This window comes from Crocodylus porosus, unplaced genomic scaffold, assembly GCF_001723895.1.
Source record: "Crocodylus porosus isolate Cpor-Errol unplaced genomic scaffold, CroPor_comp1, whole genome shotgun sequence".
Lineage (NCBI taxonomy): Eukaryota > Metazoa > Chordata > Crocodylia > Crocodylidae > Crocodylus > Crocodylus porosus.
This window is the reverse complement of record NW_017728925.1, coordinates 17,599,216-17,625,326: the sequence shown is the minus strand read 5'-3', so window position 1 is coordinate 17,625,326 and position 26,111 is coordinate 17,599,216. Positions and strand designations below refer to the sequence as shown.

Sequence of the window (26,111 nt, the reverse complement as noted above, 5' to 3'; positions counted from 1 at the left end):
ACATGTGGGCATGTCACAAAAAGTTGCTTTCTATAGAGACATCTGCTTTTCGTTCAGGCATAAATGATTTGGTGATTTCCTCCCCGCTCCTACCCCCCCTTGAAGCCTGCTGCTTTTAATCAGTGGCTTGGCTTAATGTGCGGCTTTGAAAAGCCATTGGAATTAGCGTGTGGTTTCTTCTTTTTCAAGTGTGTTCTCCCCCTCTCCCTCCCCCTCTCTCTCTCCCCCTCTCCCTCTCTGTCTCCACCCCCCCCCTTTTCTCTGCCTTTGCAGGTGTATTGCAGAAAGTGACTCCCGGATCATCTCGGCTGCATGAACTCTTGAGCTGTCAGGGGACTGAGAGGCTTATGAGGAGGTTCTGTCAGGCAAAACAGTGCCTAGCAAAGACACCAAGGAGGAGGGAAAAGGAGAAAGGGGAGGGGGAGCAGAGCTGAAACACTCAAGCAAACCATGGTAGGTATCTGTCTTGATTCATAGGGCAGCATTGAAAATAACTCCCCTCTCTCAGCTTGCTAAAGGAAGAGTGGGGGTTATTTTCTGACCCTCTGCCAAGTTCAAGATGGCATTGCATAGTTAAGCAAAGAAAATGGGGTTTGATTTATTGTTGGGTCTTTTTAAACCAGAGTGGAGCATTGTGAGCCTGCAGCACATGAATTATTAAATACAAATGAAGGGGTTGCTCATAACATTTTCTAATAAAACTGGCATTGGCAAGCTGTTGCGAATGGCGTGGGTGACCTTGAACTGTGGATTGCATAACCAAATGCTGATCTTCCCTGCCCAGTCCCTTCTCTACAAGGTCAAGTGTTCATTTTATATATAAATATATATATATTTGTGTGCTAAAAATTAAAAGCCTTGGCTCTGTGCACACCTATTAATAGCTTAGATATGATACATATGTAAGCAATACTCACCAGGGCATATTTGATGACTAAGTGGGGAGTTGTTTCCAATCTGTCTAGTTGTATTTGTTGTAAATTCTAAAAGGCTGAGACATATTGAATGTGTAAGGCTGACATGGAAAGTCTCTCTCAAATGCATTCTGAAAAGGGGCTAAATCCCACCACCGGTTCCTGTGGACCAGTTGTTCGCAGGAACAATTTTAGTCTGTTGACTTTTTTTTTAATTTTTTTTTTTTTTAAAGTCTCCTAAATGTGACTGCTCTGAGATGATGAAAGCAGAACAAATGCAACACTCTACTGGAAGTAAAGTACAGAAATAAGGCTGGATTGCTAATGAAATCTAAAACACAAACATGGACTTTACCCTCTGCAGTATGTAGGAGCGTAGGAGGGGAAGGCAGCAAAGTGCAACTCTGGGCAGTAGCTGGGTCTTGTATAGGAAGCGTTCTGGTTCCTGTAAATTCTTGATGCAAATTTTCACTTAATAGTCACCTTGCCAGGGACTGCAGCTTGCAAAATAACCAGATGCCTTCTAATACATGAGTTCTAGGCTTATCACTATGGGAATACTTCTTCCAATCGCTGTTTGCTTGACGGGAATGGGTGGGTATGCAGGAGTGAACAAGAAAAAGCGGTCTTGCTGCTGAGCCACAGCAGCCTCAGCTAGCCTCTTACCTTTGCTAGCTGAGGTGGCATAGGTGGCAGGTCCTCCTGGAATGGAGCTCCAGTCCTGCTGGTCTGGGACATACTGGGAGGGGACAGGGGCAGCACATTCGCACCTTTGAGCAGGTGAGCCTCTCCCTGAGACCTGCAGCGTGGGGTAGGAGCACTTAAGGTCAAGATGGGGACTGTGTGACATGGCTGCCTGCGATAGCATGGAACTGGATGTAACCGCTCAGGAGCTGCCTTCCCCTTCCGTGCTCCTAACCCCTGCTTCAGCAGGAATATGGCCTAGGGTCTCTGCAGGCAGTACTACTGCTGCAAGTGGGCATCATTACAAGCTCATGAGGTTGAAGGAAGGATCTGTCTTTGCTGCAGGGTAAATGCAGCTTACAAAATTAAGCTTAGAGCAGGAACAAAGCAGTTGCCTGGGGAGGATGAGACAGCAGGCTGCTGTCAGCAGTATTGCTGGGAGTAATGTAGAAAGCTCTCCTCCTTGCACCAAGCATGGGGGATGAACAGGGATAAGGAGAAAGCTTGGCATCTGCTCTGCCAGAGGTTGGCATTACTCACCATTCAGATCATCTGGGTCCTGTGGCAAACCATAAAGCTCCAGTCAGGTCACAGGTCTCCATCCAGCATCACTTGGATTGCGGAGCTCTGTGAGCCTGCCTCCAGACCCTTCAGTCGCCGCATTTGTATCTCATTTCTCGTGCTGCTGTTTTAATGTTTCTGCACAGGCAGGCTACTAGTCGCTTCTCAGTGCTGTTTACTGAGCTCCCTCCAGTCTGGGGTAGAGCCCCAGACTGGGGTGCCACATCTCAGGCATAGCACAAAAAGCTGTTGAGGGCTTCCCTCCCCGCAAGAGGCTGTCTTTGCATCAAGCCCAAAACGAGGAGGGACAGCTGCCCCCAACGTTTGTTCTTGGAGATTAGCACAGTCTCTGCTCAGCATAAGTCATCTCCCAGCTCTCCCTTTTTTCACCCAGGCCCCCTGGGTTGCCTCCACTGTGAACATCCTTACCCTTGTGTTTTGCCATTTCCTAGTGGAGCACAGAACTCTTGAATTTCCTCTCAGAACCAGATCAGTAGGCCCCTGTGAGCCACCCAGCTATTCCACATGTGAGCTGGAACAAGGGGCAGAGCTTAGCAGGTCACAGAGCTCACTGTGTTCTGCAACCGCCCCAGGGAACATCTCCTTTCCTGCCCTATTACTATTATCTGTCCTTATTTCACACATGCTAGAGCCCTTGTCACAAAGAGCTTAGCTGAAGCAGACAAGGCAGACAAAAGGTTGGGAGGAGAGGTGTGGGACTCCTGCCTCCCTGGTAGACCTCTCTAGTCCTTCCTGCTCCACCCAAATCCATAAGAGGTGCTGCAAGGCCAAGCCCCTGAAATGTTTTTGCAGACCAGTGCAGGTCAGATCAGCTATGGCTGGAGGGATGGATGCTAGCAGCAGGGAGGGCAAGGCAACCGTTTGTGTATAGGAGACGTTCTCCTTTCATTTTTCACATTCTGAACTTGGGGGTTTTCCTGTTTCTGGTTTGAAACCAGGATCACGAAAGCCACAGCCTGCACTCACGACATGCAAGGAGCAAGCACAAGGTCCTTTTGTACTGTGCTGCTAGTTCAAGCCATTCTGGCTTTTCCAGAGCTGCACCTCTAGTCTGCTGAGTCTCTATTTCAGACAGAGGAAAAATAGTTCTTGCCATGATTTTAGGTTTTGTGTTCCTAACACTGTCCTGTATAATTTGGGGAGGATTCCCTCTCAAATAATGTCCTTCTCTGGATAAGCCAATAACGCTTCTTTTTCCCTCGCTCTTTCTCACCTCTGTAACAGAGATCTATCCGATCTTTTGCTAATGATGACCGCCATGTTATGGTGAAACACTCAACCATTTATCCATCTCCAGAGGAACTTGAAGCTGTCCAGAACATGGTATCAACAGTCGAATGTGCCCTTAAACATGTCTCTGACTGGCTGGATGAAAAGAACAAGGCAATGAAAAGTGAAGGAGATGTGGAAGCGAAGGAGGAAGCTGCAGAGAGCAATGCCAAGTGAGTGAGTTCAGCCTCAGAATGCATTACTGTGCTGCTCTGAATGGATTCCTTTCCATCTAAACAAGGGCCATAGTGTCAATCCTTCGGCTTTATTGGGGACAAAAATTCAAAACAGGAAGTAGATGTGTCTGGAATCGTTCTGAGATGAGAGTATATTAGATGAGCGGAGGGAATGAGAAATGACTGGCATCCTGGGCAGGGCTTCGTTTTCTCAGATGAGCTGTCTGGAAGGTATGGGTAGTAGGTGGGCTTTTTCAAGAGGCGAACGTGTTTCGCTTGAGCTCCCAAATCCAAACCCGTAACTTTTCAGCTTCAGGGCAGTTTCAGTATAATAGGCAAAAATGGATTTATAAATGTGTGTTGTTTATCCAGCAGACTAACTGCTCCAAAGGAGCCATTACTGTATATCGTGTAATTCCATATTGCATGAAACATCTGTCACTGCACATCTCTGTTTATACCCTGATCTGGTGCCAGCTTTGCTCTCCTAGTTTAACTCCAGCAGCTCAAAAAGCAGCTGGAACAACTGGTCCCTCTTCAGGTTTTTGCAGATAAAGCTCTTCAAGTTCAGGCATTTGGGGCTCTTGAGTGATGTACAGCACTAACTTTAGCTTCACCCACTCTCTGAACCATAGAAGTAGGGACCTACCGAAATTGCAGCAGAAGTGTGCTGTGCAGCACTCTTTTAATCTTGGTTGCTTTGCCATGAACCCCTCCCTCCCCCTCCTGATTGGCAGAGGGGCCCTGGTGGCACTGCCGCTTGCTGCTGACCCGCTGGGAGGCAAAAACCACAGCATGGTTAAAACCATGGTTTTTGCTTCCTGGCCAATCAGCAGCAAGTGGCAGGGCTGCCAGGGCCTCTCTGCCAATCAGGTGTGGGGGGGATGCACAGCAAAACAAGCAAGATTAAAGTTGCTGCTGGGCAGTGCACTTCTACTGCAATTTCGATAGGTCCCTACATATAAATATTATGCCCAGTTTGGAGACTAGGAACTGAGGCACTGAAAAACTGACTTATCAGAAGACCCCCAGCAAATCCAGGCCAGGACCAGAGGGATATGATGACTTTTAGTCCTGTGCTGTCCTCATTAGACAAAACTTTGTCTTCTAATGTAATGGCCTTCTCAGGACCTGATCTGATTGCATCCCTTCACTAACACAGTCTGAGAGACCGTTTCTGGGTTTTACTTCTAGCTTTCCTTGTTCTGAGCTCTAAAGTGCTAAAAAGGGTTGCTTGAACAGTAGGTGTGTGTAGGTCTGTTTTTATAATCGATGTGAGAAGGTCTGCTTTGTTCCATATGGATCTGCTTCATTTCCTGATATCTTCTGTAGTAATAGTAAGGTTTCTTCTGAGTTTTCCAAAGTGTAGGTAAGCATGTTAGGTAGAGCTGACAGGATGAAGAACCTAGTACTCCAGCTTGGTAATATATTGTGCCTGAAAGCCAAAGCCTGCCTCCTCCCCATGTTCTGAGAATTACCCTATCCTGCCAGCAATCCCTTTGAGATCCCATAAGGACTGGTTCTGGAATGAGGCACTAGTCAGTGGCAAGGAAAAGAAGCAAAATCTAGTCCTGAATCAGCAAGATTATACCCAGTCAAGTGCTGCTGTTTTCACTTACCTGGGCTCAAGATACAGTTCAATATGAAAGAGGCAGTGATTTAATATGAGAGAGGCAGTGATTATAATTCTTTTTATAAAATCTTAAAAGCAGCGGTTCTCAACCTTTTTAGATTCAAGGCCCCCCTGCCTGGAAGACTCATGGCACCTCTTGGAAAATGCCAGCTCTTAGTTTTCATTTTTTTGCTTACAGAAAAAAAGGGAGTGGTCTTTCTGTTGCAAAGAAGTCAGACAGACCACATCTGTGGATTTCTATCTGAAATCTCTGGATTTATCTTGTGAATCGTATTTGTAAACTTAACAGTGCTAACATTGTGTGGCACCCTTGAAAGGATCTGTATGTTACTGTCCTTGGCAAGTCCCAGATTTCAGTGGGAAATGGGACATGAAACTGCTGTGTCTGAGCAGCTAGACATGTTCTACTTTACAAGTGAGAAGTGGGCTTGTTGAAGAAAGCTGTGAAAAGAGGTGGGGAAGCAGAGAGCCTCCACAATTGGAATAAATATCCCACCAGATATGGTGACCCTGTAGAAAGTCCCTCAAGTGCTGACAGCGCTGGCTGAAAGTTAGTTTTCCTCCCTTGGCTCTTATCTAATACATGTGACAGTTTTGGGAGCTCTTGAGAAGCAACCTGCTTGTTCCATGCGAAGTCTCGTGGGGGGAGGCTGTCTCTGCGAACAGGAACACCCACTACGTGAGCCATCGTGGGCTCGATGACGCATTCAGCAGCATCTGATCCAGCGGGTGATCTTAGCAAAGCAGATTCCAAGGCTTCATAAATGAGCCTGAATGTTGGCCTCCCGATCCCCATGTTTTCCGAGTCCCTCCCTTTAACTAATAAATATTTATCAGATGCATCGCTCATCTTCTCAACGTTCTTGCACTAGGCCAAGTGGTGAGGTGTCACTTTTTGGTGCGAAATGTATGCAAACAGAAATTGCAAAAGCATTTGAATGCATGAATATTTTTCCATAAATTAACTGATAAATTGGTTTGAGAAAGGGTGATCGTGTGGACTCCTGGGAATAACGGTGGATTGATAGGCTGCTTCTCCACAGATGGACATTTAAGCTTTGTCATGTTCAGTGGAAGATAATTAATGTCAGTTTTCTGCTGAGGAACGGTCTTTCTTGACTTCTCGAACTCCTTATGTGGGATGCGGTGTGTGTTGTGTCAGTAATTTTCAAGCGCTATTGGCAGCATTTTCCTTTTTCTGACATGGGTAGATTGAGCACAAAATGGCTTTTTAAAATGGTTTTGGTGAAGAATCCTGGGCTTGTATTAAGTGCTGTTGAGATAATCAAACAGCCTGACTTCACTTTCATGGTTTTGTGTGCAGGATGTTTTATGATCATGCTGTGCTCTAAATTTAGAGTGCATTTTTGTAAGTATCTGTGTCTTCTCCATAATAAATCTCATGTCTGCAGAGGCTCTCACAAAAAGCCAGCAGGCAGAAGAATAGCCTTTAAGCCAGGTGTTGCCTGTCAAAGCAGTGACACAGTCTTTTTTTGGTCTCCCACTCCTTCCCGGGATACTTTTGAAAAAGAAAAGCGGTTTGAACATTTTGTTGGATTTTGTAATGCAGCTAGATCTGTGAATAGATCAGTAAGTGTTGCCTGCTGTCCTTAAAGGGATGGAGAATTTACATGTCTGTTCCTGCAGGGAAAGGAATGTGGTACGATTGGAAAAAGTTCTTACAGGGAACAGTGCAGGACAAAATGTATTTTGCCTGTAATAGGAGCTAGTGTGTAGACTAATCCGAGATTCAAAGTGAGTGAACCTCCCATTATTTCTCCAGGGTAGGGACTCTGCGTTTTTGTGTTGGTTTTGTACAGTGCCTTGCACAAGCAGGCTCTGGTCCTTGACTACGGCTCTTAGGAGCTATGCAATACGAAGACTGGACAGGTGCAAGTGATGTTATTTCTTCTGTGCGCTGTCTGCTTCCAGATGAGCAGACACAGCAAACAGCAGTACTCACTGCTACTGCGAAGGCATCACTAGTGAGACAGCAGTGGGGCCATGCCGCTCTTTCATAATGAGGGATCCCATGTCCCAGGAGGCCTCTCTTGCCAGTACTCTTGAGCAGAGGAATCCTGGAATAACTCTGAAATCTTTCCTTTAGCCAAGTTTTAACCAAGCATGACATAATGTGGCTCTGGTATTCTTGGTCCACCCCACCAGGGACTAGATTAGCAAGGAAGTAACATAAAACTAAAACAAAGAACTTGCTTATTCATTGTAAAGCACCTGCCTGGCAGCTGGTATCTTCAGTATGCTGTGCAAAGTGTTAGCAAATGAATCCTCCCCACAGGCTTGCAGAGAGCAGAGTAATATGCCTACCTGCTGTGTACGAAAAGTATATTGTCCTGTCAGCTGTGGCTTTGCAAGTTCTTGTTTGCAAAGCTTTGCAGGTACACAAATGCTTCTGTGAACTTCAAAAAAGAAAAAGTCCACTGCTAAATTTGGGGGTGGGTTTTTGTGAAAAAGCCCCTCGCATGTTATCCAGGATAGTGAAAATGATTCAAGTGAAACCCATTGCACTCAGTGAAATAACAGATCAGCTTGGAGCTGTTTCTTAAGAGAATTGCATTTCCCTGCCAGATTTGTGTCCGCATGTCGCAGTATCGGGCTAGCTTGCTAAAAATAGGATGTGAAACCCTGCAGCCTGGTGGAGGGGGACAGGCCCCCTTGTTGAGAGCTGGGAGACCTGGCTTCCCGCTGTGAGTCCACTCCTGCTTTGACCATGGTGGTGTCCCTTCCTCTTCTTGGACTGCTTGCTGCATTTTAGACAAAAAGAGACCACTTCTATGCATCCATTTAAAGTCTACACAGCTGTGCCCATGTAGATGAGCTATCGCAAACGGAGGCTGTGGGCAAGGCTGGTTTCACAGTACCCTGCCCCTAACACTTGCACCCCTTTTCTCTGGGTTTTGGAATATAGTGAGATGCTGTTTAATTAGCACAAGCACATCTAAGAAATGTCATGGGTGTGATTGTTCAGGCTCTTCCCTGTAAGCGCCCTCTGTTTTTGTGTGCATCTGGGCAGCTAAATTGATCTCGTCTGTGGGTCTGTCTGTTCTCAGTGCTCAAAGCTGAAGTTGTGTTTATTTTACTTTGAAATGCTGACATTTACTGTGGCTCTTAAAAGTTCTCTGAGCTTTCACAGGAGAGCCCAGACCGACCCTCTAATGGCTCATTCGCTGCAGCAGTGGTGAACTGTTGAGGGGCTTCTGTAAGGAAGGCTCTTTGAACTGAGGAGCCTTCCTGAGGAGGCTGATTGGTGTTTGTAGCATTCAAGGAAACATCAGAAATGAGTTATACAACATTTTACAGGTGCAAGCTACAGAAAATGCACAAAAAAGAGCTGGAATAAAGCTTCCCAAAGAGACTTAGGCACATCAGCACCTAAATCTTGTCGACAGCCACTTGGACATGGGGCCACAAGGGTCCCAGTCACTTCTGCAAGTTAGACTTCGGCTTCCTACTTGCAAGCTCCTTTGAAATACCTGCTCCAGGCTTGGGTGTACCTTTCCTTTTCTGCAGCCGGAGGTGAAGTTTGAGTTTGATAATTAGACTTTTTTCTCTGCGTCTGAATTGCAAAGCACCGTTTCATGCACTTCACCATTTGTGCCCCCTTTTATTTTTTTTCTTCCCCCTCCTGTTGCCCACTTACATAAAGGCAGCCCATGCTTTTCAATGCCCTGTCAGTACTGAATTGCAGAAATGCTGAAATCAGTCCCCCTGGTCTTTGTCCCTTTACTGTGAGAGGATGATACAAATATTTCCTATGTGTGATATTACCATTTTAATTATTCAGAATTGTTTCATTTCCAGGGATCAAGGTGGTCGGACCTTGTGTGGTGTAATGAGAATTGGCTTGGTTGCAAAGGGCTTGCTGATAAAAGATGATATGGATTTGGAGCTGGTTCTCATGTGCAAAGAAAAACCCACAAAGACCTTGTTATATATAGTCAAAGACAATCTCCCAATCCAAATTCAGGTGAGTTTAATTTAGGGCAGTCCTACAGCAGTGATTGATAGCACTGCAAAGAATATTTGGCTACAAGCTACACTGGGTAAAGGCTGAAAAGGAATTTGGTATTGAGAAAATGCAAGTAGTAAAGGTACAGAGAACAAAGAACTTACTTTCAGTCTAGGAGAACAGCTAGAGCATGTGACACTTAGCATGATGGGTAAAAACAGCTAACCACAAAGCTTACCATCCTCCTCAATCCCTTTTCCTGATGTCAACCCTGCTGTGCCCTGCAACTAACCCTTTGATTTGGGAATTTGCCCAGCGGATTGTGTTTTCTGCTCTCGCTTCTAACGCACGCACAACATGGTGATCTCGCAAATCTCCCTCCTGAGCATGCCGTCATGCCCCCTTGCCCTGAGTCTTTCCAGGAACTTTAACTTCTGCCTGGCAGAAGCATTACCTGTTGGGTATTCCACCTCCTGCCTCTGCCCCACTCCTCCTCCTCCCCCCTCCTCCCCCCCAGATCTCAACTCCTCTGTGATTCAGAAGAGAAGGCATGCTGGGTGGTGAGCAACCCTAAATTTTAATCATGATCATGAGCTCAGTTTTTTGTACCCCTGTGGTTTTGTTGCATAAAAGAGTATTGTATAGAGAAATGTATGCTGTTCCCTTTAAACCCAGGAGAATGGCTCTTTGACAGCTCCGTGAGCCTGAAGGATACGTCCATCCTGACACTTGTGGCCTGTGTCATGGCCAAGAGACTATACCCATCAAATACCCCATTGAACCCTTCCCTCCTAGCTTGCTGCCTTGTTGTGTGTTTTTTTTTTTTTTTTTTTCCCAAAGAGGGTGTACACATTTCCATCCTTCTTCCCAGCTGTTTGTCCCTGCTGTTCATTTGCTCACAAAATGGGTCTGGATTTTAAAGAGAGAATATCTTACCCTGCAGACACAAATTTCTCCATACATGAGACTCCTGGAAGCGTGCAGGGAAGTGGAGAGGGTAGATGAGTTGCTTGCAGCAGGTCTCTGGAAGAAGCAAGCTGTACGGTTCCATCTCCCTTGAGGAGCAGTGGTGGTTTGACAGGGGATATTTTATGTGCTGTCTCTGGTTTCAATCCTCAAAGCTGATCCATGTAAACAGACCCCTGTTACTAGTTAAAGAAGAATTAGAGGTTAGAAGAGTTTAGAGGTATTAAATAAAGTCTTCAGGATGTGAGAGAAACCTACTTTTTAATACTAAAATATTAACATAAAGCAACCTCTGAACTATTAGCAATTGGCTCTGGGAACTCATGGAGGTTGGGTGAGGTCTTAGGTGAGCAGGGAAGGGCAGACAGTATCTTTACAAATGAGGTGGTGGGGAGGACCCAAGGACATAGCTCAGTCAGCTTAACTTTCACTGGAAAAAAATATTAAATAGTATGTAAATATCTGCAAGATGTGGTGTTAAGACGGCCTGAATCTGTTGGGAACAAATCGTGTCAAACAAATCTAATTTCCTTCTTTGACAGGATAACTGCCTTAGTGGATAAGGGGAAAACACTTGCCTGGATATCTTGAATAATGTTTTTGGCACAGTTTACATGATCTGCTCATAAGAAGACTAGGAAATGAGGCCTAGATGAAAATACAATAACGTGGATGCACAACCATGCTGAAAAACCATGCTAACAGTAGCTACTAGTGGTTTTTGTTAAGCTAGGAGGACATTTCAAGTGGGGTCTCGCATAGGCTTTGTTCTGGGACCTCCTCATTAAGATCATGGATAATGGAAAAGAGAGCACTTGTGTCTTTCACAAATGAAGCTAAGCTAGGAGGAGTTGCAAGGACTTGAGAAGAAAATTAGAACTGAAAATGATGCTATGCTGGGAAGCGAGCTGAAATTATTAAGACAGAAATCAGTAACATCAATTGCATAGCACTGGACTTAGGAAGGGAAAATTAAACCATGACTAGCTAGCTACAAAGCAGTACTGCCAAAAAGGATCTGCAGGTTACACAGAGGATCACAAACAGTGAAGGCCAACAATACAGTGCTGTTGCAAATAAACGGAAAAAAAGTTGAGGTGGAGGAAGAAGGATGGCGAGTAGGAGAAGTATCATAATCAGGGTTGTATTGATAGGAGAGCTCAGTTGCTTTTATACCCACTTTTGGGCACTGCACTTCAAGGAATATCTAAGCAAGTTGAAGAGAGTCCAGAAGAGAGCAACAAGAATGATGAAAAGTATAGAAAATGGCCTACTGAAAGGTTGAAAGAATTGCCTTAGACCAGTTAGCTTAACTTTCATTGGATTTTTTTTTCTAAAAAACAAAATACAGTTGGGAGTTGCAGGTTTTCAGATGTGTGTTCTAAAAGGTGGCTATGCAAAGGGTGGTTCTCCACTGAGGTTAGGACAAAAAGGAACTGGAGTCATTTGCAGCAAAGGACAAGCTGATTGTATGTTAAGAAAAACTTCCCAAATGCAGGGGTGGTAAAACACTAGAACAGGCTGCCTTTGGAGTCTGAGAACAAGTTACGTAGATGCATGTCAGGGATGGTCTAGATATACATCCTCTGTTTCAAACCAGGGGGATGGGCTGTATGATCTCTCAAAGTCTATTTGAGCCCCATATATGTGTGACTTCATTTGATGGGGCTCCAGGCAAGTACAGGGGTCTGCCCATGCAAAATGTTTTGTGAGGCTGAAGCCAATTACCCACTAGGATCTGCCACTAATTGTCAAGATGGCAGCAGCCTACCCAGGGCTTACTGGTCAAAGGCGCTCTCACCTGGGAATGTAGATACTTCCCGAGACCAACAGTTGCAGGTACATGGTTCACATTATGGAAGCCCCAGAAAACTGGTCACCGTCCATAGAATGTGTGGTACCATAGTGCGTCGATGCTGCAGCTACGTAGCTTTATTCGGGATAGGTTCGGTTGCCAGAATAGTTTTTAAGTTCTTTCAGCTTTAGCCACCCTCCACGCAAGGGAAGCAAAGAAGCTTTTGGTAGGACATGTCCGGCTTTGTATCTACTAGTTCCAGGAGTAGTACCAAGTCTAGGGGCAAACACTGTGTTAGGAGATTCTGCCTTTTTCACGATTGACTTGTGGGTTCTTGAAACCTTTCTTGGTGACTTTCAGAAACTCACAGAGGAGAAGTACCTCGTGGAGGAGCGTGTAAATGAGGCAGCTATTATAATTCGTAACACAAAGGAGCCCAAGCTAACGCTGAAGGTGGTTCTCACGTCCCCTCTCATTCGAGATGAAGCCGAGAAGAAGTATGGAGGTACATGGAGAGCTTTCACTTCTTCTCTTTCAGGATGGTTTTCTGAGATACTCCAACTGTGCAGCTCAGGGCTAGTTAGGAGCTGAAGTTCTTATTGTATCCCATGCATCATCAGTAGACTGGCTGTAGTCTCAACAGGTTACAGCATTTGTCCCTTGAACAGTCAGCCACCATTTAATTTCCACACAGAGGTGTAATTCTAATTGCCTCATGAAGACAGAATCTTTGTTGCACCAACTTAAACACACAATTAGATCCTTATGTTCTGCTTTCTTTTAAACTTGTCATCAGTTAATAATTAAGCAACCCCAGTGCTGCTCAGTCCTGTGCCTAAATTAAATCAAGTCAGACAATCAGACCAGTTCATAATACTTTGACAATTCATAAAATAATTCTTGTTATGTAAAACGATGCTTCTAAAAGGTAGCTCCTGCGGAGCTGGCAGGTATGTCTGTCTGGCATGGAAATGGTGTTAATTATTGATGCGTACATGCGTTTCTTTCCTTAAGTTAGGAACTCCTAACCAGGGTGCAGCTGAAGTGTCCTGCACTTCAGTTCTGAAGTGGATTTTGTAGCTAATGTCTTTAGAACAAAAGATTTTTGGAGAACTCTTTACTCCTAGTTCCTCCCAATCCTGTTTCCCCTCTCTGCTGGTGACTTCCAGTTTAGTTATGAGCCAGTCTTAGGAAACGTTAACTCCTAGCATCCACGAGTCTGGAAACCAACCAAGAGATGCACGCAGAGCAAACGTAGCGGTGTCTTGTTTTAATTTTCCCTGCCAGTAGTTTCTGCTTTTGCTTCCCAAACCTATCCTTAGAAACTTTTGTCACTGGATGATGTCAGACCTTTGACCAACTGGCCACTCTCTGTCATGACAACTGAGGCAGCTGGGCCCGTATGGGCTAGGGAACTCCCTGTTGCTCTTTTCCCATTTCTAGACTTGCCACAAGTCCCTTTGCTTCCTCCCCTTCCCCACATAAATACCGATACAGTGAGAAATGTTGGTCAGTTTCTCATCGCTTTGTCCGGGGAGGGGAGGGCAGGAAGCTTCATTCCCAAATGGGATGCAGCACTTGGGCAGCAGCTTGAAAAGGAAGAATCTTGAGATACAGATGGATGGCAAACGTTTGTTAGTTTAAAAAGGAAAGGGAAAAAAAATCCAGGCATTCCTAACTCGCTAATGGGACACTTGTGTGACATCACTATCTAAAAGAAAAGTTACTGCAGATTTTCTTTTCTGGCAAGTGCTGAGATCAAGTCTGTTTCCACTGCAGCAGAAATGCACATGTAAAACGGTACAACTGCAGGAGGAAGAAATCTTGATGGGAAAGTGTTTTCATATCCTTGTGTGCATGCAGCTATGCACAAAGATTTCTTCCTGTATGATGCTTCCCAGAGAGGGTGGTGCCATCACCTGTTGGGATAGAAATGTTGAATTTGCCAGCTAAATGAAATGAGGATGTGAATTCTTTGCATTTCTCCACTAAGTATGGAAGTAACCTTTGCAAATTTTTAATAGTGCTGGGGAATAAATAGTGCTGATGGATGCACCTCTTCTGTAGAACTGGAGAGTAACACAAATGGTGTAACACCTCACTCTGACATCCAGATTTTTTGTAAGTGGCTTCAGCTGCTTTTTTGCTTACTCCCTGGTTCTGAACAGAGGAAACTGGTCATATTCCCCTTTGTAAGTTAAGCAAACATTTTTGTACAAGGTCCTAAGGAACCAAATCTTTTTACCCCAGGGAAGAATTCAACTTTTTCAAGCGCTGTACAATGACATTTAGTGACTTTTTTCAATGAGCATATCCAAAAACTGAAAGTTTAATATATTCCAACGATGATGATAATAGTGAGTGGAATTATTCAGGAATACTCTCCAGGAAAAGTAATTTAGCCTCCAGGGGAAAATAGTACAACCTCCTTTTGATACCCTTGCACAGTGCCAGTAAAACCAGGTGCATTTAATGTGCCATCTGAAGGACAACCTCAGCCTTTCCCATTAACTCTTCCTGGTAGAAAAGCATCTTGAGCGCTTCACATTTTGCTTTTCATCTTCTTGGTAAGATGAAGCGTTCCATATTGGCTGCTGCTTCTCATTGCTCCTTATTTGGGAGCGAAGTAGCAAGAAGTGTGGGGGGACAAGGGGAGATGTGCTGGGTAAAACTGACCAAGATTTCCAGTATGGTTTGATTACAGTCACTAATCTATCCTCTAACCAATAAGCAAGGTTAGGTGCAATGGACTTCTTTATCAGTGCTTCCATTTGTTCTGTAGGAATGCCGTGTGTGCCTTCATGCCCTGAGGTCAGAATGTATAGAAAAAACATTCCTGGGTTTCTCTCTGTCTCTCTCCCCCACCACGCTCTCCCTTTGGCTAAAGTGTTAATGTTTAAAATGTGGTGTTTGGTCCTATTTGTTTTTGTTGCGCATTAACTAAAACAAATACTGGACCAGTATGTGTGCACGTTTTGGTATTCCTATGAACACCCAAAAAGCTCTGCTTCCCCTCTCCCCATCCGTTAAATCACAAGGTCAAATGTTTGGAATGGGTGTATTCTGCAAGAGAGCTAACGTCCACCTCCTTGGGCAGTTTAGTGTATCACTTGTGTCATTCAGACACAATATAGGTATCAAGCAGACTTTTTCAGCTAGCAAATCTACAAAGAGTTGCTGGTACTGAAGGTGTGTTTAAAACAAAAAAAGCTTCAGTCGCACACAGCGGTGCTGAAACAGTAACTGAGCAAGTGCTGCATAAACACTCTGAATCCACGACCTTGGTGGGCAGAGAGAGAATCACCGATGCTCTTGATCTCCAAAGGTGCCAGATGCCCTTGAAGGAGCTGCAGAGCATGCCACAGATTTGCCTTTCCTCCAGAGAGCAGCCACTCTCCTGCTACAGCTGGCTATAAAACTAATGGTGTTGGCAGCTGCTCTCCAGAGAGAAGGATTACAGCAAGGGGGAGAGGATTTTTGAAGGATGGGCTCTGTTGCATGTTGCAGGCTCTGAATTAATGTCCGACTTTCTATTTTTATTACTTTGTCATATGGCCTTAAAATGGAGAAGATGCGGGGGAAGGGGGAAGCTCTTCATATATATTTGGAAAGTTTGGGTCTCACTCTCCTGACTGGCAGAGCATGAAGAAACATGCCATTCTCATGAGGATGTTCAAGGGAGTCTGCTGCAAGTTGCTTGCCCCTCTTCACTGCCTGTTCTCTTCATCATTCTGTTTAATAGAATCTTGCACCCCAAAGTTGACTGTCTGCAAAAGGTGCTAGTACAATGCATCTCTAGTATTTCCAAAGGCATCAGTGACACCTGTAATTTTGGCCTCTCCTAAATTACTTAAAAAATGGTGGTAGAAAGTAGACTGTATTTAATGCCAGTCGTTTTCATCAGGTTAACAAGGTACAAGATCTGTTTTCTCATCTGAAGAGTAGCCTGCAGACACCATATTCATGGTTTGTAAATGAATGGCAAAATAGCTTTTCATCAACAGATGTATTCAAGCAAAATGTCTACCATTTTGTTTAGAAGTAAGCCTTTTACAGACTTGCAGCTCAGCTTTATTGCTAAAACTGAATGATTTTGCAGTCAGTCAACCTTTGCCATTTCTAACTTTTTAAGAAGATTCTAATCACTCATTGAGAGTAGCTGTTACACAGTATGTGAGCTTTAAGCAGATGTTTATATTGTCCACAGTAAAGTCTTTTTTTTTACCAAAGCATTTAAAATGGGTGTATATTAGTAACAAATTGTGTTTATTTGGGAACCATAAAACACAAAATGTTCCTCCTGAAAATAAATAAGATTGCAGGGGAGAAGTTCCAAAATGTAATGCAAAGTGACCTTTTTTGCTTGTAAACAAACCAGCTAATCCCTTTGAGGACTTTGCAGCTTTTATTTGGAGGATAGGGAGAAGTGAGGATTAATCCTGGTGTTGTAATTGTATCAAAGAGGGTAACTAATAACAATGCAAATATCTGCTGCGAAGTTCATTGGGGTCAGAAAATAAGCATATAGCACTTCAGTCCTTTTGAGGTTCTGCGTTGAATCTCCATTGGTTCTGTTCTCGGCAAACTGCTACACAAGGTGCCTCTTTCTGTTCAGCTGTACGCTGTTTTTTGTTTTCCTGACCTTTTATCCATCATAATGGGATATGGCTTTACTGAAGCAGTCTCCCTACCCGGTAGCATAGGTGGGGCAATTTTAACATTGAAGTAGCAATTACATTTTGTAAGAAATACCATCCAGAATAATCTATGAAAATTCATGTCAACTGGGAGACTACCTAGTGATTGAACTGTGTGCTGAACGTGAGGTGAGGGGGGTTGAGTAGTTGGTTTTTCCCCTCCTCTTGCTAATTCTAAGTGAAACTTAAAATATTTTACTCGATCCTGAACTTTGCTTACCTGGCCTACATCTTTCAATATGGTTTGGGCTGTGCATTTCAGTTAGACACTTGGGGTTATTCCTGCCTATACAAGCCCATAAGGAGTGTCTTTTTACGATGAAAAATATCTTTTCTTTCAAGAAGGAACTAGGGAGCATATTTCTAAATTGGTTTCATACATTTATTCAAGGTTTGGTTTGGAATCATGGGTCTGCTCAATTCCCAGTACGTGTTCTCATGTCACCTAATGCTAGGTACTTGGACTAAGAAAGAATCAGGCCATGGTCCTGCAGATGTTTTACATATCCATAACCTAATCACATGAATGAAGTTAGGTACGTGTTGTATTTGGAGAACTGAACTCCTTGTGATTTGCTCCTTTTAAACAAAAATTTTCAAAAATGGGATTGGGGGAGTTATGTTAAAATGTTCTTTCAAAATAGAATTCAGTGAGATTCCTAGAAGCAGTTTGTACTATGATGGATTAAAAGGAGGACAAAAAAGTGTAAGCCTGAATAGAAAACGTCAGTATCCTGTCTCTCGGATCCTTGTTTGAGTGCATTTAGCCAATTTCTATCGCTGCTGGGAAATGAAGATTTCTGTGAAGGAAAAAGAATCTTGAGTGTTTTAATGGAATCTAGAAGTTTTAAAACAACTTTTGTTGCTTTAATTTGTTACCATGGTTATATAAAATGCCACAGTCTGCAGGAAAGAACTCGTTTATCAAGACAGAAATTGTATGTTAACACTAGTCATATTTTTTTTTCCAATTTGCTTGTTGGGTTAATATTGTTGAAGAAATTCCTTCATTCTTATTGCTCTTACTTTTAAATATGAACTTGAAGTTTGTTCATATTCTTTGAAACCACTTGCAAATAATTCTTGAACAGCTCCTGTGTCTGTGTCAAAAAAAAAAATCTTTTTCCCTCAAGAAAATCTTCTCCTTGTAGAGAAAGTGCTGTCACTTTGTAATTCTGTGCCATTTTTATGCACCTGGAATAAAAACCATGAAAGGGAAGGAGAGAGAGAAGGAAAAGTGCTACATAGCTATTTTCTGCCCTGAAATGTGTCCTACATTTTTAATAAGATCCCAGATTGTCTGTAGCAGTGGCCATTGATTTTTGTATAAGGAGTGAATGCCTTTTGCTTCTCTTGCATATGTGCACTTTTACTACTTTTTTAATGCCTTGTTTGAATTAAATAACACAGTGCACTTAAAAAAAAGTTAAAAATTTTCTGGGAGTCTTATTAGCTCATTGAGATGCTGCCGCTCTTTTATGTACTGTGACAGAAACCCCTTGGTCAAATTGTATCTGTCTCTTTTTATCCCATTTTTACCAGTAGATAATGTTGCGATGAAAGATCCTCCGGACTTATTGGACAGGCAGAAATGCCTGGAGGCCTTGGCGTCTCTGCGGCACGCCAAATGGTTTCAGGTTGGCTATTTGTTCTTACCTTATTGTTATTGTAGCCTTATGAAGTTTAATTTGAGACGCTTTTAAGTTTAATGCCTCCTTTAATTTCTCATTAGCCCCTCTAGAACAAAGGTCTAGAACTCCGAATTCTAAATGCTATACTGTAAAAGTGAGACTAGTAGGTAGATAGCCAACTGGTACAGTGTTGTCATGAGGCTACAAAAGCAATTTTAGCATTATGCTTTCCCTTACTATTAAGGCTGCCTTTCTAGAAAATGAAATATTTTGCTTTTCTGTAACTTTTGTTTTATTTTGCATGAAAACTGATTAAGTGCTAATTAGTAATCATATTAAAGAACCTACCCCAGGACTGTGTGCATTTAAAAAGCAAAGTTGAAGGCTAGCTGTCTGTGGGTGTACTGGAACCATTTTGTTTGTTTTAGGCCAGGGCAAATGGACTAAAATCATGTGTAATTGTCCTACGTATTCTGCGTGATTTATGCAACAGAGTCCCCACGTGGGCACCACTGAAAGGATGGGTAAGTACAGAAAGAGGGTGAAGCAGCAACAGAGTCTAACTTTCTAAGACTTCGCTATGTGGCCGTAAGACTAAGGAATTTAGAGGGCTCAAATGCAGCAGCATGCCCTGCCCTTCCCTTCCCTTCCCTTGCTGCATCTGTTAGAGCCATCCTTGGTTTGCTTAGAAAAGTGCTGGATTGCAGAAGTGAGGATAGAGAGGGGTGCTTACATTGGTTTTGGTAATTTTGTGGTGTGGGCATACCACACAGCTGTGTCTGCAGCATGCTGCATGTTCTTTGGGACTCACTCCCTGCCACAGACTTAGGATCTTTTGGTGTCTGGCTGTAGTGGCTGGTCTGGATAACCTTGGAATTATAGACTGAGGGCAAACAGCTACAGCAGAGATGTTGGTCCCATTCCACAGGGAACAACCCTGCCGTGGGGTAGTCCAAAGAAGAAGACTCCGAGGGTGTATGGGGGCAGCACCTCTCCTTGGGTAGAACTGACCTCTCGTGTTGAACTGGAACTGTGTTCATCCTGGCACCCATACTAACTGTAACTTAATATCTTGCAGCCACTAGAGCTTATATGTGAAAAATCTATAGGTACTTGCAATAGACCCTTGGGTGCTGGAGAGGCCTTGCGACGAGTGATGGAATGCTTGGCGTCTGGAATCCTGCTCCCCGGTAAGGGCCCACAATAACTTCCATAGCTCAAAAGTCTGATCTGCTTGTTTTTTTGGAGGCCTGATTCAATCTGGTAGGCACAGACATGCCTGTGCTTCGTTGCGCCTAGAGGGTGGCTTAGTGTAGGGATCAGTAGAAATTGGAATGCTCCATGGTTTTAAAGGTACTAGCTGTCACCTACACATGATGAGCAGGAACTAGCAGGGGATGGTGGGTGGGCTGTGTGCCCCAGAACTGCTGCTTGTGGACTGGAGGGCCTGCTAGCACAGTTCCACATATTGCAGTCAGTCCACTACCCTGTTGTACTCCCCCAAAGTCTTAACCTTTAAACTCTTAGAAACCTGGGTTATCTTGTTCCCCAAGATGGACAAGTCTGGGGCTCTGCACATTTTTCATGCACTTATGCCTTCTTGACTCAGCAGTCTTCCCATTCATTGCATTCCTCCTAAACAGTGTGCTTTCCCCTTGTAGGGGGCCCTGGTCTATATGATCCCTGTGAGCGGGAGCCAACAGATGCCATGTCCTATATGACAGTTCAGCAAAAAGAAGCCATTACACACAGCGCTCAGGTAGAAATCTTCTTTCAGGGACCTGGCTGTTCCTGGTGAGACTTTATGATCCTCTCGCCCCTTTTCTTCAGGATGGCGGCTGCTTTTGGCAGGCTTGTGAGAGCTGTTCTCAAGCCCTGCCTTGTCTTGAAAATGGTAGAAAAGGCAGCTCTGTGTCTGTGGGCTGTCTGATATCCACTTATAGCCTGTGTGGGCTCCCCGCCCAGGGCTGAACAACATGTAGTGCATCCCAGAAATAGTTGTTTCTAACTTGGGTTTTGTGAAACTATTGCCTTTTGTAAAGATCAGAGTCCTTTCTCACATTGTGCCTATAGGTATCATGAGAAGCACAGATGCCCATGGGAAAGCACTGCTGTGAAGTAAGTCTCATTTCTATTCTCACTTTCCAGCATGCGCTCAGATTATCAGCCTTTGGTCAGATCTATAAGGTGCTGGAAATGGACCCCCTCCCATCAAACAAATCATTTCAGAAATACTCCTGGTCAGTAGCTGACAAAGAAGGTAAGTGCTGGTTGACTCCTGGGGGACCTGGTGAAAAACACAGGCTGGAAAGCAAACTGTGTGCTTGACTTCTCTTGGCCAGAGTGAAATTTCTCTGCGCTATATGCTCTGTGCATCAGAAGAAGGTTTCTCTAAAAATTATTACACTGTTAAAGGAAAATCTAACATCTCTCTCTGCTTATTACAAGAACATACAGCACGCCAAGGGAAATAGAGTTTTACTGTGGTATATCTGGTGTCTTTTCTTTCCAACACAAGCCCTCCTTGGGGCATGCAGAGTAAAAGTAATGTTTAAGTCTCCTTTATGCTGTGGAAAGAGAGCCTTTAGATGAGCCAAATAAGCATTACTAGATCAGTGTCCTTGAAAAGATTCACTGCAAAGAAGCCCTTAGGGGTGGAAAGACAAATAAAACATGAATTTCCTGATATTCCGTCTAAACGCAGCACTAGTCCAGTTGTCACCGTAGATCAAACATCAAAGATGAAGTAGATTTTGGCAATCTCAGCTGTAGGTTCACAATACCTGTGTTTGTATGGGAACCTCTGGAGTTTGATCTTAATCGGTACCTGTAGGAATGGACAAAATGGATCCTGTATTAGACATCTGATCAGTGCTGTAACTGTTTAGTCTCCCCTGCTGCTTCTTGATATGATTCCATTTCTTTTTGTCAAGTAACCTAACCTGAAGAGCTTATTTTTTGTAAGCTTCCAGTTTTTGAATAACATTTTCCAAAAATACACCAGAGGCATTGTTTTGAATTCAAAACATGCAAAAATATATGCAAGTGGATCCTGGTCACTGTTACCCCCGCTCCCCCACATTTACACTCATGCCCCCTTAAACCTTGGGATTAATGCGAAATGTTTTCTACCCAGAACTAAGATAGTGGAGACGGTTAGAGGTCTATATAGCAGAGATGTCAGGCAGGTGCTGCAGACCAAGGTAAATGAAATACGCTGAGGGATGAGCGCTCTGTCACGAAGATGCCAAAGTACATATGTAGCTAAGCTGTAAGCATTAAAAAAAATCCTTTTCTACCTATTAGCTTTCTCCCTTCATTGGTTAGGAGAGCATAGTCTGGGTAATAGGGTCTGATGAATGCATCCTATTAGCCTCTTTGCTCCATTCTGGCCCTCTTATAATTAAGAGATCATGTCTTTTGGTGTTGGAACTGTCACAGAAATAATGGCTTGTGCCATGTGATAATGGGGAGGCCAGTCCCCACCATTTATTTTTAAAGTGAGAACATTGATCCAGTGACACTGTGTATTACAGGGACTTTATTTCTCTTATAGTAAATGATGGATGGAGATTTTTTTTTTTCACCTGGTGGATGCTGAGCTCAGGAGTGTTCCTGACCTGCTCCATTATAATTGGCTTAAAGAATAGACCTGTTGTGTGCTGCAGCGGAAGTTGGCTTACTGGTAAAAGTACAATGGGATCAAATGAGGAAGGTGGGGGTTTTGTCCAGCTAACTTTTATCTGCGTCAGCAGCCTGGTGGCTGGCACATGCTAGATATGGAATAATGCAAATTAAATACAGTACTGAGGAGATGGTGACGGAAGCTAAGATATATTTACTTCAGACTGTCCTGCCTCCAATTACAGTAAATCTTAATGTCTGCAGAAATGCAATATTTGAATTTTTTTTCTTGCATCTTTGAATTCATCTCCCCTGCAGAATGCTATTTTAAAATAACCAGCTGTTTCATTTGTGAAAATTATTGGATTTAAAGTGGAGATTTCCAGATAATGTCTGGTGTGGATCAGAATGTATCTAATGATACTTGTCCTTGCTGTCTGAGGCTTGCATATGTGAGCTGACTGGCTGACATTGCAGACAAGTGGGGGTAACAACGGAAATGAATAGATTTATTGTTTGACCCTTTATGGCGAGTGAAAAGCCCGAGTTCTCTGCTATCATATGTAGACCTCCAGATGGGTGGTTCTTAGTTGAAAGGTTGACACTGAAGCAGAGAGTAATCCAGGGCTAATCAGACTGAAGTTATGGGATTGTTGCTTTGTTTTGGTGGACTAGCAAGTCCATGTGATAAGAATTATCTTTCAGGTGCAGGCTCCTCTGCTCTGAAGAGGCCATTTGAAGATGGAGTAGGGGATGATAAAGATCCAAATAAAAAGATGAAGCGCAACTTGAGAAAAAGTAAGTGCAGCTATTATCTGTTCCTGCTTCAAGGGGGCATTGTTGGTTACAATAGGAGCTGATTCAAAGGCTGCTTAGTGTTAGTGGGAATGGCATGTGAAAGAGCTTCAGTAATGAAATGTTTGTGCGTTTTCCATGCTGCTGTGCTCAGAGCTTCAAATACATTTGCTCTTATGGTGGGTTGAATTCCTTTGTCCAGACTTAGTACTAACTGAAGGGCTCAAGTTACTGATGAGGTTACTGTAGCAGCTGGCATTAAGACTAGAGTAATCTAACAAATTGAGGTATTTTTATTTGTAACGTCTGAAAATTGTCTTTCAAGAAACTACAGCACAGTCTCACAGTCTATCTATCAGCTATTCATACACGGGCACTCTTGGGACAGGTGCCTGATAGCACACGTCATCCCAAGAGAAAGTAGGTGCTTATTCCACAAGCAGATGAAGCGTGAGATGTGCACAGAGAGCTTTCTTTGGATTACTGTGATAAGAGTGAACCTGGGGATTCTTCATCTGAAACCTAGCTGCAGGCATTTCCAGGTTCTTCATCACCTGTGAAGTTTTGCTTTCATTTGTGGCAGCCAGGAAAATCCCAGTTTTAATTTCAACAGAGTTCTAAGCTTGCAGCAGCACCAGAGGCTGGGTAGCTGTGGTTAAACCAACCAGCAAAGTGGACCACTAGAAGTTCACACTTAGCTCCTCAAGTGGAAGGTGCTTTAAAAATGAAAAATGTTTTTATTTCTCCCTCCATTTCATTTATTAATCTCCCTCTCTTTCTTCTCCCTGCCCTCCTGTAACAGTCCTAGACAGTAAAGCAATAGATCTCATGAATGCTTTGATGAGGCTGAACCAAATCAGGCCAGGTCTTCAGTATAAGCTTCTGTCACAGTCTGGTCCAGTCCATGCCCCGGTCTTCACCATGTCTGTAGATGTTGATGGTACAACATATGAAGCATCAGGACCTTCTAAGAAAACAGCCAAACTCCATGTGGCAGTAAAGGTAAGGCAGAGATGGACCTGAATCTGAGTTCAGCTGGCTATTTCAAATTCCAGACCTTGGAAAAGAGTGCAGGATTTGGTTAGAACTAGCAATGGGCAAACTCCCAAAAGGGTGGGCTGTCTGCATCAACTATTAGCAGCTTGTTCAAAGCTTAGCTGGGCCTTTTTCAAAGAGTGCTGGTCAGATGCCAGAATGACAACTTGTTCTGTTGTCTCCTCCACCCAGTTCTGTGTGAGGTTCTGTCCCTGGGTCGTGAGCTCCTTGGTGCAGGGAATGTGTCCATCTCGAGCATTTGGAGAGCACCTAGTGCATCACAGGGGTTAGTTAAAATAAGACAATGATGAGTCATAACTGGTCTCAGCTTAATCCATCCTGACAAGGTTGCTTGAGGCATTCTTGTGTTGCCCCTTGCAGGAGCTCTGTAGGAGGGAGCTGGAGTTGGTACAGCATCAAGAGATTTGAGTTGTTGGGTGGTAAATAGGAACTACCACTAGGGTTACCCCTGTGCTAATACATGCAAACAGTTCACACTTTGCAGTACTGGATCTGGCCTGGTGCACTGCTGAGAAGGGAGGGAAGAGTTATCTGCAAACTGCAAACAAAACAAAAACAAAAAAAGAGTTTGCCAAGCTGCAGTGGCAAGAGAAATGAGCCCATCTGTCATACTCCACAATTTACTTTGTGTTTTGAATAAAAGCTTTCTTTTTAGAAGGTTCTTCCTGCAAGTTTGTTTTCCTTTGATCTAAGAGTCAAAAATCCCATTGTCCCATGAGCTTTCATGTTCAAAGTACCCCAAATTATTTGATAAAATGTATCATTCTGCAGGAAAAGTAGCTCTGTGTGTGTGTGTGCATCTGCCCTGCATCAGTATTTTTTTAAACCATTAAACACTAAAGAATGTTGACTTATCTTGGCCCTTCTCCCCAAGGGCTGTTCTGGGCCTCCCAGGTCCTGGAGGAGACCATTTTCTCCCAGCTGCCATGTGCATATGAAGTGACCAGTAACTTCATTAGCCTAGATTTCCTTTTTCCTGTGTTCTCTGCCACACAGCTTGCTCCTTGTACCAATAATTTGGAAAAATATGTTTGCTGGCATTAATAAAGCAGCTACAGAGGTGGGGAAGATTTTCTCAGAGCTGGATTCCAGTAGTGCTGCGTTCTGGGTAGGATCAGGTATCACTGGGCTGCACTTGAACCTTCACTGCTTCCTTCAGAATAGAACCACTTGCGCCATTCCCATTGAGCAGATGTGCTGTGTTTCAGTTCTCCAGATGGGTCAGGTGTCCTCTTTGTTCTGCAGACTTGTGTGCTGATCTCAAAGGAGTTTGGGTACAAATAGTACTTCTTGGCCCCACTATCAAGTAATGTCACGCAATGATTGTGGTCTGACCAGCATAGTGTACAGCTTATCTGCTTTGTACCCAGCTTCCCCATCCTGTAGTTTTTACTCTTCTGTGGTAGGCTTAGTTGGGAGAACAGCATTCATGACCAGCTTCTCCACTTCAGACTAAAATATCCGCACTATATTTGAAGTTGGAGGGCCCCTAGAACCACTCTTTCCCATTGGCTCTGGACTTTTCTGTAGGTTAACTCTGTGAAAAAACACACTTCAAAGAGATGTCTTCTGACATGAGATCTTTTACGCTGCCTTATAGTTGGTCTTGCATTCATTTTCAACCCCCTAAATGGTTTTACCTTTCACTTAACATTATTCTGTATAGGTGTTACAAGCAATGGGCTACCCCACTGGCTTTGATGCAGACATTGAATGTATGAGCTCTGATGAAAAGTCAGATAATGAAGGTAAAAATGAGACGGTGTCTTCAATCTCAAGCAATAATACTGGAAATCCTACTGTCGACACCTCCACTACCTTAGAGGTGGGTATTCCCCTGAGAAGTCGATAAGAGTGGGGGTTTTACTTGAGGAAAATGGCCTTACAGTAAAGGCAGTGGACTTCAGATTGGGAAAATCTGGTTTCCAAGTCCTAGATCTGCCATAGGCTTCTTGTTTGATCACAAATCACTTAATTCTTATGCACCTCATCCTAAAATGTGAAGTTAGGACAAGTCAGAGAAAATCATCCTGTTTACACTGCAGGGTCTTTGTGGCAAGGCCTGCATCTGTTTTGCCCACATGTGGCACCTGTGACAAGGAAGACCTATTTTGGTTGTGGATTTTAGACTCTTACAAGACGAATAAATTGGTGCCTTCCTATTTTGTCGTAAAGCACTATTTTAGAGCTGTTTTATGTTAAGTATCTAGAGATTGATCAAAGTACAGAAAATAGCAGTCTAAGTCTGTTTAAACATATCCCAGTTCATTTTTAAAGTCATAGCAGCTTTATGTGTACTTGTAACAGCTGAACGGACTAAGA

General features: G+C 43.6%; 1 protein-coding gene across 4 annotated transcripts in view; it reads left to right on the top strand.

The window, feature by feature from the left end:
- The first annotated feature begins 273 nt into the window (after positions 1 to 273).
- Positions 274 to 26,111, top strand: part of STRBP (spermatid perinuclear RNA binding protein) — a 37,327-nt gene continuing 11,489 nt past the window's right edge. For 2 of the 4 annotated variants that reach the window (XM_019541006.1, XM_019541005.1), the window contains exons 1-12: positions 274 to 453; positions 3,405 to 3,622; positions 9,078 to 9,243; positions 12,347 to 12,491; positions 18,229 to 18,320; positions 18,743 to 18,838; positions 19,393 to 19,504; positions 19,976 to 20,073; positions 20,463 to 20,574; positions 22,644 to 22,736; positions 23,536 to 23,735; positions 25,456 to 25,614. In XM_019541006.1, coding sequence (XP_019396551.1) covers positions 451 to 453; positions 3,405 to 3,622; positions 9,078 to 9,243; positions 12,347 to 12,491; positions 18,229 to 18,320; positions 18,743 to 18,838; positions 19,393 to 19,504; positions 19,976 to 20,073; positions 20,463 to 20,574; positions 22,644 to 22,736; positions 23,536 to 23,735; positions 25,456 to 25,614 — 1,494 coding nt within the window. In that variant the 5' untranslated portion in view covers positions 274 to 450. Of the gene's footprint in view, positions 454 to 3,404; positions 3,623 to 9,077; positions 9,244 to 12,346; positions 12,492 to 18,225; positions 18,321 to 18,742; positions 18,839 to 19,392; positions 19,505 to 19,975; positions 20,074 to 20,462; positions 20,575 to 22,643; positions 22,737 to 23,535; positions 23,736 to 25,455; positions 25,615 to 26,111 lie in introns of all 4 variants that reach the window. The other 2 variants (XM_019541004.1, XM_019541003.1) reach the window with 1 other exon arrangement.